At 52.0% G+C, this 15,991-nt stretch overlaps 1 protein-coding gene across 2 annotated transcripts in view; it reads right to left on the reverse strand.

Annotated features, from left to right (window-relative positions):
- Nucleotides 1-320: 320 nt before the first annotated feature.
- VWA5B1 (von Willebrand factor A domain containing 5B1) overlaps nucleotides 321-15,991 on the reverse strand; it is a 41,701-nt gene continuing 26,030 nt past the window's right edge. For both annotated transcript variants that reach the window (XM_036257264.1, XM_036257265.1), the window contains 8 exons: nucleotides 12,537-12,738; nucleotides 11,794-12,108; nucleotides 9,437-9,574; nucleotides 6,279-6,392; nucleotides 3,521-3,607; nucleotides 2,854-2,923; nucleotides 2,255-2,372; nucleotides 321-827 (listed from right to left, as the gene is read on the reverse strand). In XM_036257264.1, coding sequence (XP_036113157.1) covers nucleotides 321-827; nucleotides 2,255-2,372; nucleotides 2,854-2,923; nucleotides 3,521-3,607; nucleotides 6,279-6,392; nucleotides 9,437-9,574; nucleotides 11,794-12,108; nucleotides 12,537-12,738 — 1,551 coding nt within the window. The remainder of the gene's footprint in view (nucleotides 828-2,254; nucleotides 2,373-2,853; nucleotides 2,924-3,520; nucleotides 3,608-6,278; nucleotides 6,393-9,436; nucleotides 9,575-11,793; nucleotides 12,109-12,536; nucleotides 12,739-15,991) is intronic.

The raw sequence follows: 15,991 nt of genomic DNA on the forward strand, positions 1-15,991 counted from the left end.
TTCAAGTCGCGCTCCCTCTCCACCCCAGGGGCAGTAACCCCCCAGCGGCCCACAAGTCTGGGCAGAAGGGAACCTTTGAACCTTCTAACTACCTAGTCTAACTCTCACCGCACCCACTGATTTTACAGGTGGGGAAACTGAGGCCCAGAGAGGGGGCACGGCCCTTAATGCACAGTTAGGTGGGAGCAAAGTGGGGATTGAATTCAGGCCTCCCGATTGCCGGAGTCCAGGGCTCTTACTAGCAACCAGTATATTGGCTACAGCTTCCAGAGCGCCCCGCCGGGCCCCCGCCCCGTCCCCTGCCCGGCCCCTCGCCCGCCCTACACGTCGTTGGGGTTATAGCAGAGCATGTTGAACTCCAGGCTCTCGTCCCAGTGCCGCAGGAGCACGAACAGCTGCAGGGCGGCGGCCTTGAGCGTGCCCCGCGAGCGGCCCTCGGGCACCTCCTGCTGCCCCAGCCACCAGCTGGCCTTGGCGGCCACCAGCTCCCACTCGGTGAAGTAGGATGCCGCGCTGTGCTCCAGCCACGCCAGGGCCACCACCGTGGCCCACAGCTTCCCTGTGCGTTCTGTCACAGCTCTGAGCTCCCAGCCTGGCTCGCCCTCTGCCGCAGGCTCTGCGGAGCAGCTGTCACAAGAGGGGTGCCGAGGTGAGGGGCTGGTGCACACCTGGGGGCCGGGGGTCTTAGATTCGGGCTGGCGGGCTGTGAGGGATGCTCGGTGGCAGGTGAAGGGCGAGGTCCACTTGAGCTTGTCCATAGGGATGTGGATGGCCTCACAGAAGGCTTGGTTGAGCAGGAAGGCTCCGGAGGCCAGCTGCAGAGACACCTGTGTGTGGGGGAGCCCCTCAGTGGGCCTCAAACTTTTTAGCCCGTGGAACCCCAGGCCATGCAAACATCTGGGACCACATAGCCCACCATTCATCTTCCCCAGCTTGCCCCACCTTTCTGGGGGATCTGTGGGTACCCAGGCTGACTGAGCTTCTCCATCCTTTATCCCACAGGTACTTCAAACTGATCACTCTCCAAACCCAACTCATCATATTCACTCCAAACCTACCTTTTGTTCCAGCAGATGGGCCCATCTCGGCCACTGGGACGGCCCTCTGCCATCAAGCAGGCTCTGGGCAGCTCTCCTCCCTCTTCTGCCCTCCACGCCAATCAGTTTCCGAGTCCCAACAGGTCTGCTTTCTAAATACCCGTCCGGTCCACCATCTGCCTCCTCTACCTCCCTCCCCTGTCCCCAACCCTTCCATCTTTCCTACACCCTGAGGGGTCTCTGTACGGCATAGAGCATGTCACTCTCTGGAGGCCATCTGTGCAGTGGCTTCGGTTTTCCCTGAGAATAGTCCGAACTGTGATTTCCAAAGCACTGGTTCGTCCTTGACTTTGCCTCCTCCCACCCCATGCTCCAGCCACCGCGCTCTCTCTCCTCTCGGCTGTCGGCTGTCACTCTCGTCCTTCAGGTCTCATCAACCATTACATCTTCAGGGAGCCAGGCTCCATCCTCCGACCACCCCCTTGATCTGCCTCACCAAACCCGCACTTTCCCATCACAGCGCCCAAGGAGCAGAGCCGCCTGGTTCCTGTCTGTGTCCCCACCAGACACTTATCGCCATGAGCTCAGGGGCTGCGTTCGCCTAGTTCAAGGCTGTCTCCAGGGGCTAGCGCTGCGCCTGGTCCAGGGACTCCCTGTTGAGTGAACCGCGTGGTGCTCCGCTGCCTGGGGTGTCTGGAAGGCACTGCGAGCGTGGGCGGGCAGCCCCGAGTGGTGCCCTGCAGCCCGACCATGCCTCCTTCCAGCACCCTCTGCGCCCCACGCCCGCTGCCCCCGAGCGCCTCAGTTCCAGACTTGCCCTGCGCGCCTGCGCTCCCCGCCCCGCCGGGCACGCTGGGTGAGTGCTCAGGCACTGGCTGAGTGCGGCACGTGTCCCTTGGGTGTGAATTTTACTCCTGAGAGTCATTTCAAGGCTTATTTTTATGCATTGCAAAACAGAAACACATAGATGGTGGAGTAGAATGTACAATTCCCGTGGATTTTTTAAAAGGCAGCAGATTGCAAAGAATTTTTATGATGCTGGTGCGGGCTTCTAGCAACACTCCTAGACCCCAGGCCGGGGCCGGGTGCAGACCCCTCTGCACCGCTGACTACGTGGGTGCGAAGGTGTAGGTTTTCTTCCCTTTGCCAAGCGGGAGGGGTGGGAGGAGGCTCCCAGGAAGGCCCCTCGTGGAGCGGGTGGGGTCTGGGGCACTCACCAGTGGGACGTAGTCCAGGCTCTGGCTCCCCGGTGTTGCCTCTGGAGCCTTGGTCAGCGGCTTGCCCAGGAAGCCCTTGGCCGCTCGAGTCAGCAGCCTGGACTTCTTGAGATTCAGCCTGTGTGGGTGGAGCCAGGGGACAGTGGCCACGGCCATCCCGGCAGTGTGCCTGGTCAACCCACCCCCCAGGCTCACTCCTCAGCCTCTGAAAGTCAGGCCAGACGGGATCTGATGGGTCACCTCCTCTAACCTCCTCACTTGACAGCTGGGGAAACTGAGGCCTGGCGAGTGCATTTCCCTGAGTGCCTCAGTGAGTCAGTAGCAACCTGGACAAGGACCAGGCTAGTGTTCGTTCTAGGGCCCTCTTTTGATAGTGTGAGTTTGCTCAGCCCTGTGGTCGAGTGGTTGCCCTTGTAGAGACCGCACTGTGGGAGAAGAACCACGAAGGGGGAGTTTTGGCAGCGGGACACCTGGAAGACAGTGCTGTTTGTTCACTTCTGTCTAAATGTCAGGCTGCGCCTGCTGTGGCCTTCCAAGCCAGGGAGAGCCCCTGCAAAATGGGTGACGGTACAGGGTTCCCCCAGTGGAATCCCACATACCTGGATCCAAACAGGTTCTCAGAGGTCTTCAAGGAAGAGAGGGTGTTGGTGGCCAGATTGTGCAGGGGACCTGGAGAGCCACACAGTGACAGCCGTTGCCTGACAGAGGACCCTGCCCGCCCATGCTCTGCCTAGCTGGGGAAACAGGCCCGGAGAGGGCGGGGCTTGCCTGCACCCTAGGGGTCTGCCTGCTGTTCCAGACCCAGCTGGTATGAAATATGTGGGTCCAGGTGTAAGAAACGGGCCTCCGAGTTCCTTGGGCTGGTGGCCCCTGGCACCTTCTGGAAGGCTGGTGGCCCCAGCAATGACAGCTTCAGATCAAGCCCCCCGTCCCTGCGTGGGGACATCGAGTGTCCTTCCCGGCACATCGCTGGAGGGTTCCGGGCAGAGTGAGGGGGTGGAATGGCCCCTCGGCTAGAACTTGGGAGGGCTGCTTCTAGGCCTGGCTATGTCACCAATTTGTTACGTGACCTTGGGCAAATCGCCTTACCTCTGCGAGTCTGTTTCCTTGTCTTTAAATTGGGGATATTCCTATTTATTTTGCACAGAGTTGCTTTGAGGACTAAATGAACCACTGAGGACTTTCTTGGGTTGAACACTCTCCTGGCCCAAGGATCAATCCCTGTGACCATCTTCATTAAGGAGACAGCAGCTGACTAGCGCTTACCTTCGGAAGCTGGGGTCTTCTCATGGCCTGGGGGCGTGGTCTCGCTGGGGGGTGCGGTGGGGTTCGTGGTGGGGTTCGCCTCCACATCTACGACAGAGGAAAGCCAGACAGGCCTGAGCACCCCGCTCTCCCTTTCTCACCTCCCACCCATCCCAGGAGAGTGACGGCTGAATTCACGGAACCTGGGGCGGGCTGGGACAGCAAGGTCAGGGTTCATCCCTACGTGGCTGGGCCTTCGTCTTCCGGAGACACCACCATTGCTCCACCGCAAGCAATGGTGCTTGGTCCCCAGTTCCGACTCCCCACAGACTAACTAGCTGCAAGTTACTTCCTTCATATGTTTTTTTTTTTTTTATTTTATTTTTTTTTTTTTAATCCTCACCTGAGGATATTTTTCCATATTTTGTACAGATAGAGTGGGAGGGAGAGAGAGGAAGAGAGAGAGAGAGAAACATCGACGTGAAGGGACACATCGAGTGGCTGCCACCCGCACAACCAACCAGGGCCGGGGACAAACTGCAACCGAAGTACGTGCCCTTAGCGGGAACCGAACCCGGGTCTCTCCGGACCGCAGGCCGACGCTCTAACCGCTGAGCCAAACCGGCCAGGGCCATATGTTTTTTTTTTAAAAAATATTTTTAAAATATGTTTTTATTGATTTCAGAGAGAGGAAGGGAGAGGGAGAGATAGGAACATTGATGAGAGGGAAGCATCAACTGGCTGCCTTCTGCATGCCCCCTGCTGGGGATTGTGCTTGCAACCCAGGCATGTGCCCTGACCAGGAATTGAACCAGTGACTTCCAGGTGCACAGGTCAGCACTCAACCACTGAGCCACACTGGCCGGGCCTCTATACGTTTTGAATGTGAATTTGAGATTAATAGTATCTATCTCACAGTGTTGTAAGGATTCAATGAGATAACACACAGATAGTGCTTAGAGCTTAGATCTTAGTAAGTGCTCAATAAAACCTTGAGCTACAGACCCATCAGGGAAGTAGGAGCAGGTTAGGGGCTGAAGGCAGGAGTTGGAGATGGGCATAGAGGTGGGCATGAGGCACCGGGTCTGTGCCTCACTGAGGAGAGGCTTGTGCCAGCTCTCTTGGAGGCACCAGAGCATGGCACTGGCTTGTCAGAGGGCTCTGAGCCTCAGCTTCCCCATCTGTAAAATGGAGGTAATAATTGCACATAGTTTGTTCAAAATGAGTAATTGAGGTGGTTTTCTTAGGATTATTATTTTAAAGATGGAGAGTGATGGGCATTAGGCCATAAAAGAATAAACCAAATTATGGGAAAAGCTTCATGCACAAATACGTTCATCAGAGCCTCTGGTCCCTTGTGAGACCCTCAGTGGCTCCATGAGGGCCAAGAAGCTCTGTTTATCATTGGGTGCCCGGGGGTGGGGAGGGGGGCAGCACAGGAGGGAACCAGTGACTGAATGCCATCCTCCCCTCTGCCACCCTCCCCTGCACCACCCTGGTGGTTAACCTCCTGGGCACTGGAGGCAGACACTGCCTGGGCTCAAGTCTTGGCTCTACCATGTATCAGCTGTGTGATCTTGAGTAACTCACGTAACCTCTCTGAGCCTCAGTTTTCTCATCTCTTAATGGGGACAATAAAAGGAACAAGCACAGGTGATGGTGAGGCGCCATGGATAACTGGGATAGTGCCCAGCACACAGGAAACTCCCAGCACATGTTAGCTATTGTCACCGCGGGGGAGGGAAAGGCTTTGGGGTAGAATGAGAACCTAAGTCACAGACACTTGGGTCTGAATCAGAGGACAGCTGAAAAGAAGGGATTTGTGATTTTGATGGAAGCTGTGGGCCACCAAGAGTTGAGCCACGGAGAAAGGAAGGCATTTCCTCCAGGCTGGAGGCTCCGAGGGACAGGGCTAGAGCAGGGTCCCCGGGTTTGGAGGCTCTGAAGGAACCAGAGTTGGAACTCAAATTTTCGGGCTCCTCCACCCCCTGACACACGTGCCTTTTTAAAACCCATCAGTGTCTGCGATAGTCCCTCAGGTAAACACATTTGTTATCATCTGGGTGTGTGGGCTTGTGGCCAGGTGGGACCTCCAGTGTCCTTCCTCCTGTGCACAGAAGGTAGGAGGTCTTCGCTGTGCACACGAGGGTACGAAGAAGGGGGTAGGACTAGTGCAGCAGTTAGGTTGTCTTTTGGGAGACAGAAAGGCTTGCAGACATTCAGGACACCGAGAGGCAAAGCCGTCCTGTGACTTAGTGCAAAGTCACATAAAGGCCAAACCACAGGTCCTCAAGGACCCCAGCTGCAGGTGCAGTGCCATCAGGCGAAGGTGGAAAGGACCCTTTTGGGGATCCCGAACGAGGCAGACGGTAGGACCCAAACTGCCGGGCCTGCCTGTCTGCTCTTCACTTTCCCCCTATTGATTAGGTTCCTGGCCTTCGGTGCCTGGGAGAGCTGAGAGTGGAGGCGGAGCAGCCCGGGGCCTTCACAGGGAAGAGGGGAGCGATGGTGTGGGCACGTGGGCGGGAGGCCCTGCTGCGTCCGGCTCCCAGGGCTCTCAGCAGAGCTGTTAGGGCCGTGTGCTTGGGCCATGCGTGCCCCTCTGCCCATCTCAGGCCCCGGAGTTGCCTGGGGGCCTGGCCTCGCCCTGGTCCTGCAAGGGCCCGGAGTGCAGACTCAGAGTGAGGCCGCCAGGGTCTCAGACACGAGGATGCCGTCGCTCGGGAGCTCAGGCCCCAGAACAGTCCCAGGTGGCTCTTACGTGGGCTCTGAAATTTGCCAGGCCGAGCTGCCGAGTCTTCCCCGAGCATGGTCCGGGAGCGCCGGGGGCCGGGGCCGCTGCCTCTCCACTCCTGGCTCAGGACCCGCGAGCTGGCCACCCGCAGCGCAGCACCTTCGGGAGGACGGGAGGAGGGTCAGGTGGGCGCTCGGGCCAGTCGTTTGCCCCCTCCCCGAGGCTGGCAGCAGCGATTCTGGCTTCAGTCTGTCTTTACCCAAAGACAGGAAGGCACTGCACAGGGTGAGACCATGAGCTCTGGAGCCAGAATGACCTGGGTTTGAATCCCAGCTCCATCTCGTAGTAGCCGGATCCCTCTCTGAGCCTCAGTTTCCATATCTGGAAAGTGAGGATAATAATACCCCCCTTGCCAGGTAAATACTGCTGCTGAGACAGTGTCCAGAAAGCAGCAGTGTTTTCTAGTTAGTTAAGAGGCTGATTTTCTCAGGAGCACCCCATTTCCCTTCCTTCCCAGTTTGCTGCCTCGGGTCCCTGAAGTCCCAGGGATCACCAATGAGGGATGGATGGAAGAGAGATGAAGATACACACCCACATGTGTTTTGGGGAACCCTACTCTAGTCTGTAAGTTATTCTTTAAACAATGACTAGTTCTGTGAGGAAATACATTTTGTTATAAATTTTTTTTTTTTTTATCCTCACCCGAGGATATTTTTCAATTTTTTGTACAGATAGAGTGGGAGGGAGAGAGAGGAAGAGAGAGAGAAAGAGAAACATCGACGTGAAGGGACACATCGAGTGGCTGCCACCCGCACGACCAACCAGGGCCGGGGACAAACTGCAACCTAAGTACGTGCCCTTAGCGGGAACCGAACCGGGGTCTCTCCGGACCGCAGGCCGACGCTCTAACCGCTGAGCCAAACTGGCCAGGGCTAAATTTTTTTTTTCTTTATTGATTTTAGAGAGAGAGGAAGGGAAAGGTAGAGAGAGAAACGTCGATGAGAGAACGTCGACTAGCCGCCTCCGGCACGCCCCCCCCCCCCCGGGGATTGGGCCCCCAGTCTGGGCATGTGTCCTGACTGGGAATAGAACTGGTGACTGCTCGGGCATGGGTTGACGTTCAACCACTGAGCACATCGGCCGGGCAGGAAATATATTTTGAAGAAGCTGCATATTATAGTCCATTCTCTGAGCCTCTGGATGTAACATCCCAAAGTCTCCGAGAAACTCTGCTGTGAAGAAAGCTCTTTAGCTTTATCTAGTTCAGTGGTCCCTAAATGTTTCTTCCTGATCTGGTATTTCCTATGAAAAATCTTAAAAAAAAAAAAAAAAAGGATATTTAGAGAGAGAGGAAGGGAGAGAGAGAAACATCAATGTGTCTCTTGCACACCCCCTACCAGGGATTGAACCCACAACCCGGGCTGGAAGTTGAACCAGCAACCTTTTGGTGCATGGGATGACACCCAACCCAGCCACACAGACCACGGCTGGCATTTCCTATTTTTTGTGCCAAATGCCATTAACTGAAAGGGGAACTAGGGTTCCAGTTTCCTGGAATATACTTTGAAAAGTGTTGATCCAGATCTGAGGGGATGGGGGGACTTGGATTAAGATAGATGCCAGGTCCCCGAACCTCTCAGACGGTGGCTGCAGACGCTAGGAGGATGGTCAGAGATTGGTGGGAAGGGCAGACATCCTGAATAAACATGTCATTCAGGATGACAATGCCCAGGGAGTGAGAATGGTCAGTGGAGCAACAGCCTGGCTGCTGGCCAGAGTCTGAGAGGGAACAACCATGATTACAAACAAAGAGCGCAGGGCACAGAGGAATGAGGAAAGGTACATTTTGTTTCCAAACACAATTCTTTTAGGAGGGCTGCTTAAAAAAAATAAAAAAAGGAACTACAAAGGACAGGAGAATGTAATTCAGGAAATGAAAAGTACATATAGTTCACAAATGGGCAATCTTGGTCTGCAATCTTACTTCTGAGAGTTAATGAACCCTGAACAGATAACCAGGCAGGTGCACAAAGATGTTCTTTGCAGCATCATTTACAATCATTTAAAAGGGAATAAACAGAAGGTTTAATACGAGGGTGGGGGTGGTTAGGGTTAGCTCAATAGGTTCTGATAAACCTTAAGAGGCAGTGGAGAGGGGCGGGGTGAGCATAGATTCTGGAGCCATGTCCCTGGGGTTCAAAGCCTGTCTGTCCCTTACGGCTGTGTGACCTGCTCCTTACCGCTGTGTGACCTTGGACAAGTTACTTAAGCTCTCAGCCTCTGTTTCCACATCTTTTTTTTAAATCCTCACCCAAGGACTTTTTTTTTTTTTCATTTATCTTCAGATAGAATGGGAGGAAGGGAGAGAGGGGGGAAGAGAGAGAGAGAGAGAGAGAGAGAGAGAGAAACATCAATGTGAGAGAGACACATCGACTGGTCGCCACCCACATGACCCCAACCAGGGCCGGGGACGGGGACAAACTGCAACTGAGGTACATGCCCTTAGTGGGAACCAAACCCAGTCTCTCTGGTCAGCAGGCCGACACTCTAACTGCTGAGCCAAACTGGCCAAGGCTGTTTCCCCATCTTTAAAATGGGGTAATAGTATCCACTTTGCATTGTTGTTCTGAGAATGAAATGAAAATATATATCTATCTCCTTGGAACACTGTCTGATTGACTATTACGATGATGATGATGGTATTTTTTCTGCAGCGGAAGACTCTGCAGCTGTTAAGAGAATGATACAGATTTACCTTCATGGAGAGATATTTTCCACACCCATATTTCGTAAGATGTAGCACACATTGGTATGATCCATCATGCAAAATTACATATTTTTTAGTTTCTCTACATGTAGATATCCATAGAGAGAAGTCTGAAAGGACAGTCACTCCAAGGAGGTAATTGGTACTCATTTCTGGATGACTGTCACTTCCGGTCACTTTTATTCATTTTCTGTCTTTCTATAGTGCATATCATTGTCCTAACTGGAAAAACTCGGTGAAGTTATGTTTATTTGGTGGGATAAGGGAGGGGGATGGTTTCACAGCCTCTGCAGAGCCAAGGGACGGGGCTCATGTGCCCCCGGGTGGCTAAACCGTCCACCGGGGGTCTTTTTGTTTCTGGGCTCTTCCTTGCCCCTACCCCTCAAGGTCTGTGCTCCTTCATATCCCAGCCGCTCCCCCAGCCCACCGGCCTTACCGGAGCTGGGGTAGGCCACCACGGTGGGCAGGTACTGCCTCTGGCTCATGTCCACAGGCACGTAGGCGGTGTACTTGCTGATGATGTTGCAGGCCTTGCTGGTGTGCACGGCGTTCACCTGGTAGCGGCGGCTGGACCCTGCGGAGGGAGAAGCTGGGGTCACGGCGTGGACTCAGGAAGTTCTCTCTGCCACGGGAGCTCTGGAAATCAGAAGGGAGCCTAGACCAGCAGTCCCCATGTACGTATTAAAGTAAGTTCTTCAAATTCAGGGGTTGCCAACTTGCCGATTAAGGACAAAACAAAAAACCCTCAAGATTATTATCATCCATTATCATTTCATAAAATAAGGACATTCTAATGTAAAAGAGGCAAGACATCTAAGAATAAGAAAGATAGTTACTTTCTTTAAATAACTAGTGTTATTTAAAAAATCGAACCCCTCTGTGTTGTCTGTGTTTTCTATTTTCAGTTTGGCTGACTGATGAGACTATAGCTGCAGGACTTCAGAGTCTCCTGGCTGAGTGGGGACCACTGGTCTAGCCCACTGGACAATTTTGCAGGGAAGATAGAAAACCAGAGAGGGAGAATGGCAAGCACAGGGTCACACAGCGAGTTAGTAGTGGACCTGAGATCAGAACTTAGGATGGTCTGTTCCCAAAGCCCAAGCTCTTTCCACGCAACAGGTGAGCAGTCTCTGGCTTGCCACCTCCAAATGGCTGCTTGAGGAGCCAAGGACATGGAGAATAGACACATTTTGTAAACTGAAGTGCTCAGGGGAAACGGAAATAACATCTTATACAATGTTAAAATAAAAACCAAACAGAGATCAGCCTTGAAAATTCCCTGAGCAGACAAAACCAGTTTATTTATACAAAGTTTAATTTAGCTCATTTTGCAAGACTAACTTGACCTGGGTCATTTCTTGCTTCTGCCTCTGGAACTTGAACTGTTTCCCAAGGTTAATATAAGGTAACCACTGAAAATGCCAATATTGCAACCAGTCACCATGAAGAATTAACTGCTTCCTTACTCTATTTGCTGCTTTATGATAATATGACCCTGAGCCTCATTCCATGTGTTGGTTTGGGTGTTTTTGATTTGCAAACTGTCTTTTTGGTGTGTGCACAGTCAACTTCTACTAATTATTATTTCAGTGATTCATTGGTGTTACTTCTGTTATTTCTGAAATATTCACAACAATACAAATAATATAAAATATAAACCATATTATATAAATAAAGCATAAACTATAGCAAATAATAGAAATCGTCTCCATTTATCTCTATATCTATCTATTCTGCAGGTGAACACCATCAGGATATCAGGAGTCTCTTTTTAAGAAAAGTTTCCCCCTATTCCTGAACTAAATTAGCTCCCCACCACCCTTGCTATACAGTTTCTTGTATTCCTGTATCTCTTTTTTTTCCTCACCTGAGGATTTTTTTTTCCATTGAATTTTTTTTTTAATCCTAACTTTAGGATACTTTCCCATTGATTTTCAGATAGAGTGAGAGGGAGGAAGGGAGAGAGAGAGAGAAACGTGGATGTGAGAGAGACATATCACATGGATTGGTTGCCTCCCACATGCACCCCCACTGACCTGGGGCGGGGATCAAACCTGCAACTGCGGGCAGAGACTCTAATCACTGAGCAAAATCAGTCAGGGCCTGTATTTATTCTTAATAGTACTTAGGACAAATGCGGTCAATTAATTGTGTGTATACTTATTTGATGAAAACCGGCTTTCCTGCTAGTCTGTGTCAAGCACCAGTAAGGAAGGGCAGGGATCACTGCGCTCAGCCCCAAGCCTGGTCCCCGGCTGATCCGCGCTCAGTAAGTGACATTGACCAGTGAGTGGACCGACTAGGTCTAGAGGGTTCTGTGGGACGGTAGGTGTGGTCCCAGAGGAGGGGACAGGTGGGGAGCAGTGAGGAGGGGTGGGGGAGGAGAGGAGGGGAGAGGACGGATCTCCGGGTGGGGGTGGGAAGGCTGGAGGAGTCCTGGGCCGGGTGGGGGTGGGAAGGCTGGAGGAGTCCTGGGCCGGGTGGGGGTGGGAAGGCTGGAGGAGTCCTGGGCCGGTGGGGGGAGGCGCGCTCCTGGAGGCAGGGGGTGGGGCAGATCAAGGAGGGGGTGGAGCCCCGGGCTGTGTGTGCTGAGGGAAGGGGATGAAGGGGTGAAGGGAGGCACCTGGAGGCAGCTTTGCATTGGGAGGTGGAGCATCGGGCGGTTGCAGGGCTGTGGGAAGAGAAGAGGGGCTGGAGCCGGGGGAGGAGAGCTGAGGAGGGGGTCAGTGGGGTGGAGCTTGGGCGGGCTCTCGGAGGGGCAGGGCCGGGAGGAGGGCGCACTTGGGCGCTCACCTTGCTCTATCTCGCCCTCGCGCTCCGCCAGCTGCTCGAAGTCGCGGATGACGGCGCGGGCCGCCAGGTGGTGGAAGGTCTCGCTCCACAGGTCGGCGTCGCGCGCGCTGCCCGGCTCGGAGCCGGGGGGTCCCAGCTCGAAGTTCACCTCCCATTGCAGATGTTGGCTGTCGCGCAGGCCTTTGACCACGGCCTTGCCCAGCACGAGGTCTGGGGAGGCTGGCCGGTCGGAGCTGGCCTGCTCCTGGAACTCGGTCAGCGGCTCCCAGTCCGACGATGTCTCGGTCTCGAAGGCGGAGGGGTGATGGGACAGCTCTGTGGGTGGAGGGACACGAGGGAGTGCTCTGAACTGGGGGACAAAGGCCCGCCCCCAGAGGACTCATCCCTTCCCAGGGCGCAGACACCCCTAAGCAAGTGCAGTGCAGCACTCCCACCCCTACTCCCGGGGAACTTGAAACTCAGGTGGGGTGGCGTGGGCTCGTGGGCTGTTCCCAAGCGTGGGACAGACCCACCTTCCAGGAAGCCAGTACCTGAGGGGTCGGGTAGGATGGGGTGGGGGCACAGGCAGCCCAGGTTGATTGGGAAAGTGTGGGGTCGGTGAGGTCCTCAGGGAGAGAAGGGCCGCGGCAGACTCCCCCCAGCCCCACGGGCACAGGCATCTGTCCTGTGGGCCTGTCATCTGAAGGCAGGCCCAGCCAAGGCGTCTCCCTGTCCCCAGTAGCCCGGGCCCTGAGGACGCTTACCTGCATCCCCAGGACTGCGGCTGTCTGAGGCAGGCTCCAGGCTGGACCCAAGCTCCAGCTCCCTCATGGGGCTCCCGGCCTGGGGCTCCTGGCCAGAGGGCAGGAAGGGCTGGCAGCCTTGGGGCAGCAGAGAGGGCCTGCGGGCTCCTGGGCCCCGGAGTTTGGGGCCCTGGCACAGGTCTGGGCCACTGTTCAGGAAGGGCTAGGAGGGCAAGAGGAAGAGAAGGCTGGTCTCCTTCCCTCCACCCCAGCCACAGCTCTGTCCCTGGGCATCCCAGCTCCCCCGGAGTACTCCACTACCCACGAGGAACATCACCATGAATAATCCCAAACCATGGACTGAGTCCAAACCACGGAAACCATGGAAAATCACATACCATGGACAATCTAAACTCACTCATTTTGCCATAAAATTTAAAACGTGTGTGTGTGTGTGTCTGTTTAAAGTTAACCTTTTCCTTATGTCTTCTCTTATATGTCATGCTTAAAAGGTCTTTCCCACTTAAAAAAAAAAATCCTGTAGAATGTTTGTGATTTTTTTGTTTGTTTGTTTAAATCTCGGATTCACATGGAATCTATTTTTGTGTGAAGAAACAGAAACCAGCCTTTTCCTTGATTTTCCGAACAGTACACATTCCAGCACCATTTATTGAATACGGTTCATTTATGGAACCTCTAGGGTTTATCTACTCCCCACCTCGATGCTGACAAAGCTCTCATGCACATTTGGTTTTATTTCTGGACTTTCTGTTCTGTTTTGTGGATTTAATCTGTCTATTCTTGTGCTGGTACAAAATAAGACATCAAAAGGGAAGGGATAAACTGGGAAATATATTTGCAACGTGCATGACAAAGCTCATTTAAAAAAATTATTAATTTTTTATCTTTATTGTTGAAAGTATTACATATGCCCCCCCCCCCATTTACCCCTTCTTCCCTGCTCCCACCCTCTCCCCTGCCTTCACCACGCTGTTGTCTGTGTCTATTGGTTATGCATATATGCATGTAAGTTCTTTGGTTTATCTCTTCTGACAAAGCTCATTTTATTTATTTATTTATTTATTATTATTTTTTTTGGAGAGAGAGGAAGGGAAAGGGAGAGAGAGATAGAAACATTGATGAGAGAGAACATCGATTGGCCACCTCCTGCTTGCCCCACGCTGGGGATCGGGCCCACAGCCTGGGCATGTGCCCTGACTGGGAATCAAACCAGCGACCTTTTCATGCATGGGTCCGACACTCAACCACTGAGCCATACTAGCTGGGCAACAAAGCTCATTTTAAAGAAAATGCTCTTATAAATCATTGGTGGGAGTGGAGATAGACTGAATAAAATAATGGATTAAGGGCATTCACAGGCAGTTTACGGAAAAAGTATCCAATAAACCCATGAAAAAATGCTCAGCTTCTCGAGTATTGCTCTAAATTAAAATGAATTACAGTCCTGGCTGGGTGGGTCAGTGGGTTGGAGCATCACCCATACACCAAAAGGTGGCAGGTTCCATTCCTGGTCAGAAACATACCTAGGTTTTGGGTTTGATCCCTGATCAGCAGGTCCAGGAGGCAACCAATAAATCTTTCTCTCTTACTTCAATGTTTCTCTCTCTCTCTCCCTTTCCCGTCTCTCTAAAATCAATAAAAATATATCCTTGGGTGAGGATTAAAAAAATAAAATAAAATGAATTACGATGTTTTCCATCTTCCAGACTGGTAAATATGTAAATGTTTGATGATGTGTAAATGTGGTCAATGGGGAGAGGTGGTGTCCCGTGGACTGTTGGTGGGAGTGCCACTGACCCACACCTGCGGGAGAACAGTGTAGCCACATGCTACCTGTCAACATTAACAAGGCATAAGCTCCTTGGACCCAGCAATTCCATTTTTAGGAATTGAATCCTGTGGAAATATAAAAGGATGCAAATATCTATGTACATGTACTGTATATTTGTTGCAGTATTGTTGGTTAACAGAAAAGGATTTTGTGAAAATCTGGAAACTATCTCAATGTGCTTCAAAAAGGGTTGGCAAATAAGTTATGGTATGTTCGTGTGTTGGAACACAGAGCACTGCAGTGAAAGAGGCAGTTTTTTTTTTAAATTAACATGGGAAGATGTCCAAGATAAAACTTATTTTAAAAAATGCAGCTGTCCTGCCAGTGTGGCTCAATTGGTTGGGCGCCATCCCACGCACCAAGAGTTCGATTTCCGGTTGGGGCACATGCCTGGGTTGTGGGCTTGATCCCCAAGAGGGGGCATGCAGGTGGCAGCCAATCGATGTTTCTCTCTCATGGATGTTTCTATCTCTCTCTTCCTCTCCCGTACTCTCTCTCTAAAAATTAATTTAAGCTGGCTGGTGTGGCTCAGTGGTTGAGCATTGACTCATGGACCAAGAGGCTGCTGGTTCGATTCCCAGTCAGGGCACATGCCCAGGTTGTGGGCCCGATCCCCAGTGGACGGCATGGAGGAGGTGGCCAATCGATGTTCTCTCTCATTGATGTTTCTCTCTCTCTCTAAAAATAAATAAAGAAAAAAAATTTTTTAAATCAGTTTAAAAATATTTTATAAATTGCAACTGTTCTGTATTTTGATTGTGGAAATGGTTACATGAGTGTTCATTTGTCAAAACTCACGGAGCTATTCACCAAAAAGATTAATTTTTACTGTATATAAAAAGTGAATCAAGAAAAAAATAGAAACGTAATTTGGAGAGAAGGTTGTATATGTGATTATTTAAAATATGTATGTGTATTGTGTACATGTATGTTTGCACGTGTGTATTTCTGGAAGGAAGCACTAAAATCCAAGTGGTCTGGGTCCTGGGAAGGGGTACTTTATTTTATTTTTTTTACTTTATACTCAACTCAACTGTTTGAAGGTTTGTATTGCAAACTCTGAGTATGCATTACTTTTGTAATTAAAGAATATTAAATTAATCAGAAACAAATTTGATGTCTGACAACATATACATTGTCTGGCAGGAGACGGGACAAGGGCAGTTACTAGGTGTAATAAAGAGAAAAGGTGTTTCTCAGTCTTTCAGGCTAACAGCTAACCGGGGTCTTTTTCATCTGTCAGGTATTTATTGGGAAGAGGACTGCACCTCCCCACTAGATGGGGCTCCTGGGGCAGGGGCTGAGATGCTCCTTCCTGACTCCTCTGGGCCTGACGTCCTGGGATGGTACAGGTATGGGAGAAGACAGGGACTGGTCACTCAGGATGGCCTCAGTGGGAGCTGGTACCCAGCCAGGGCTGCTGCGTCCCAGGGGATCCCTAACCCACATCCCTCACCAGAGACTGGAATTCCCCCCACCTTTGCCCCACCATCAGCACCACACTGAGAAACAGAAACTGCTAGTGTCCATGGCAACAGATTGGTCTCAGGTGCAGCGCTCCAGCCAGCCAGAGGCTGCAGGCAGTGTGTGCATGTATGTACGTGTCTCCATGTGTGTTCATGCC

This window comes from Molossus molossus, unplaced genomic scaffold (assembly GCF_014108415.1).
Source record: "Molossus molossus isolate mMolMol1 unplaced genomic scaffold, mMolMol1.p scaffold_m16_p_12, whole genome shotgun sequence".
Lineage (NCBI taxonomy): Eukaryota > Metazoa > Chordata > Mammalia > Chiroptera > Molossidae > Molossus > Molossus molossus.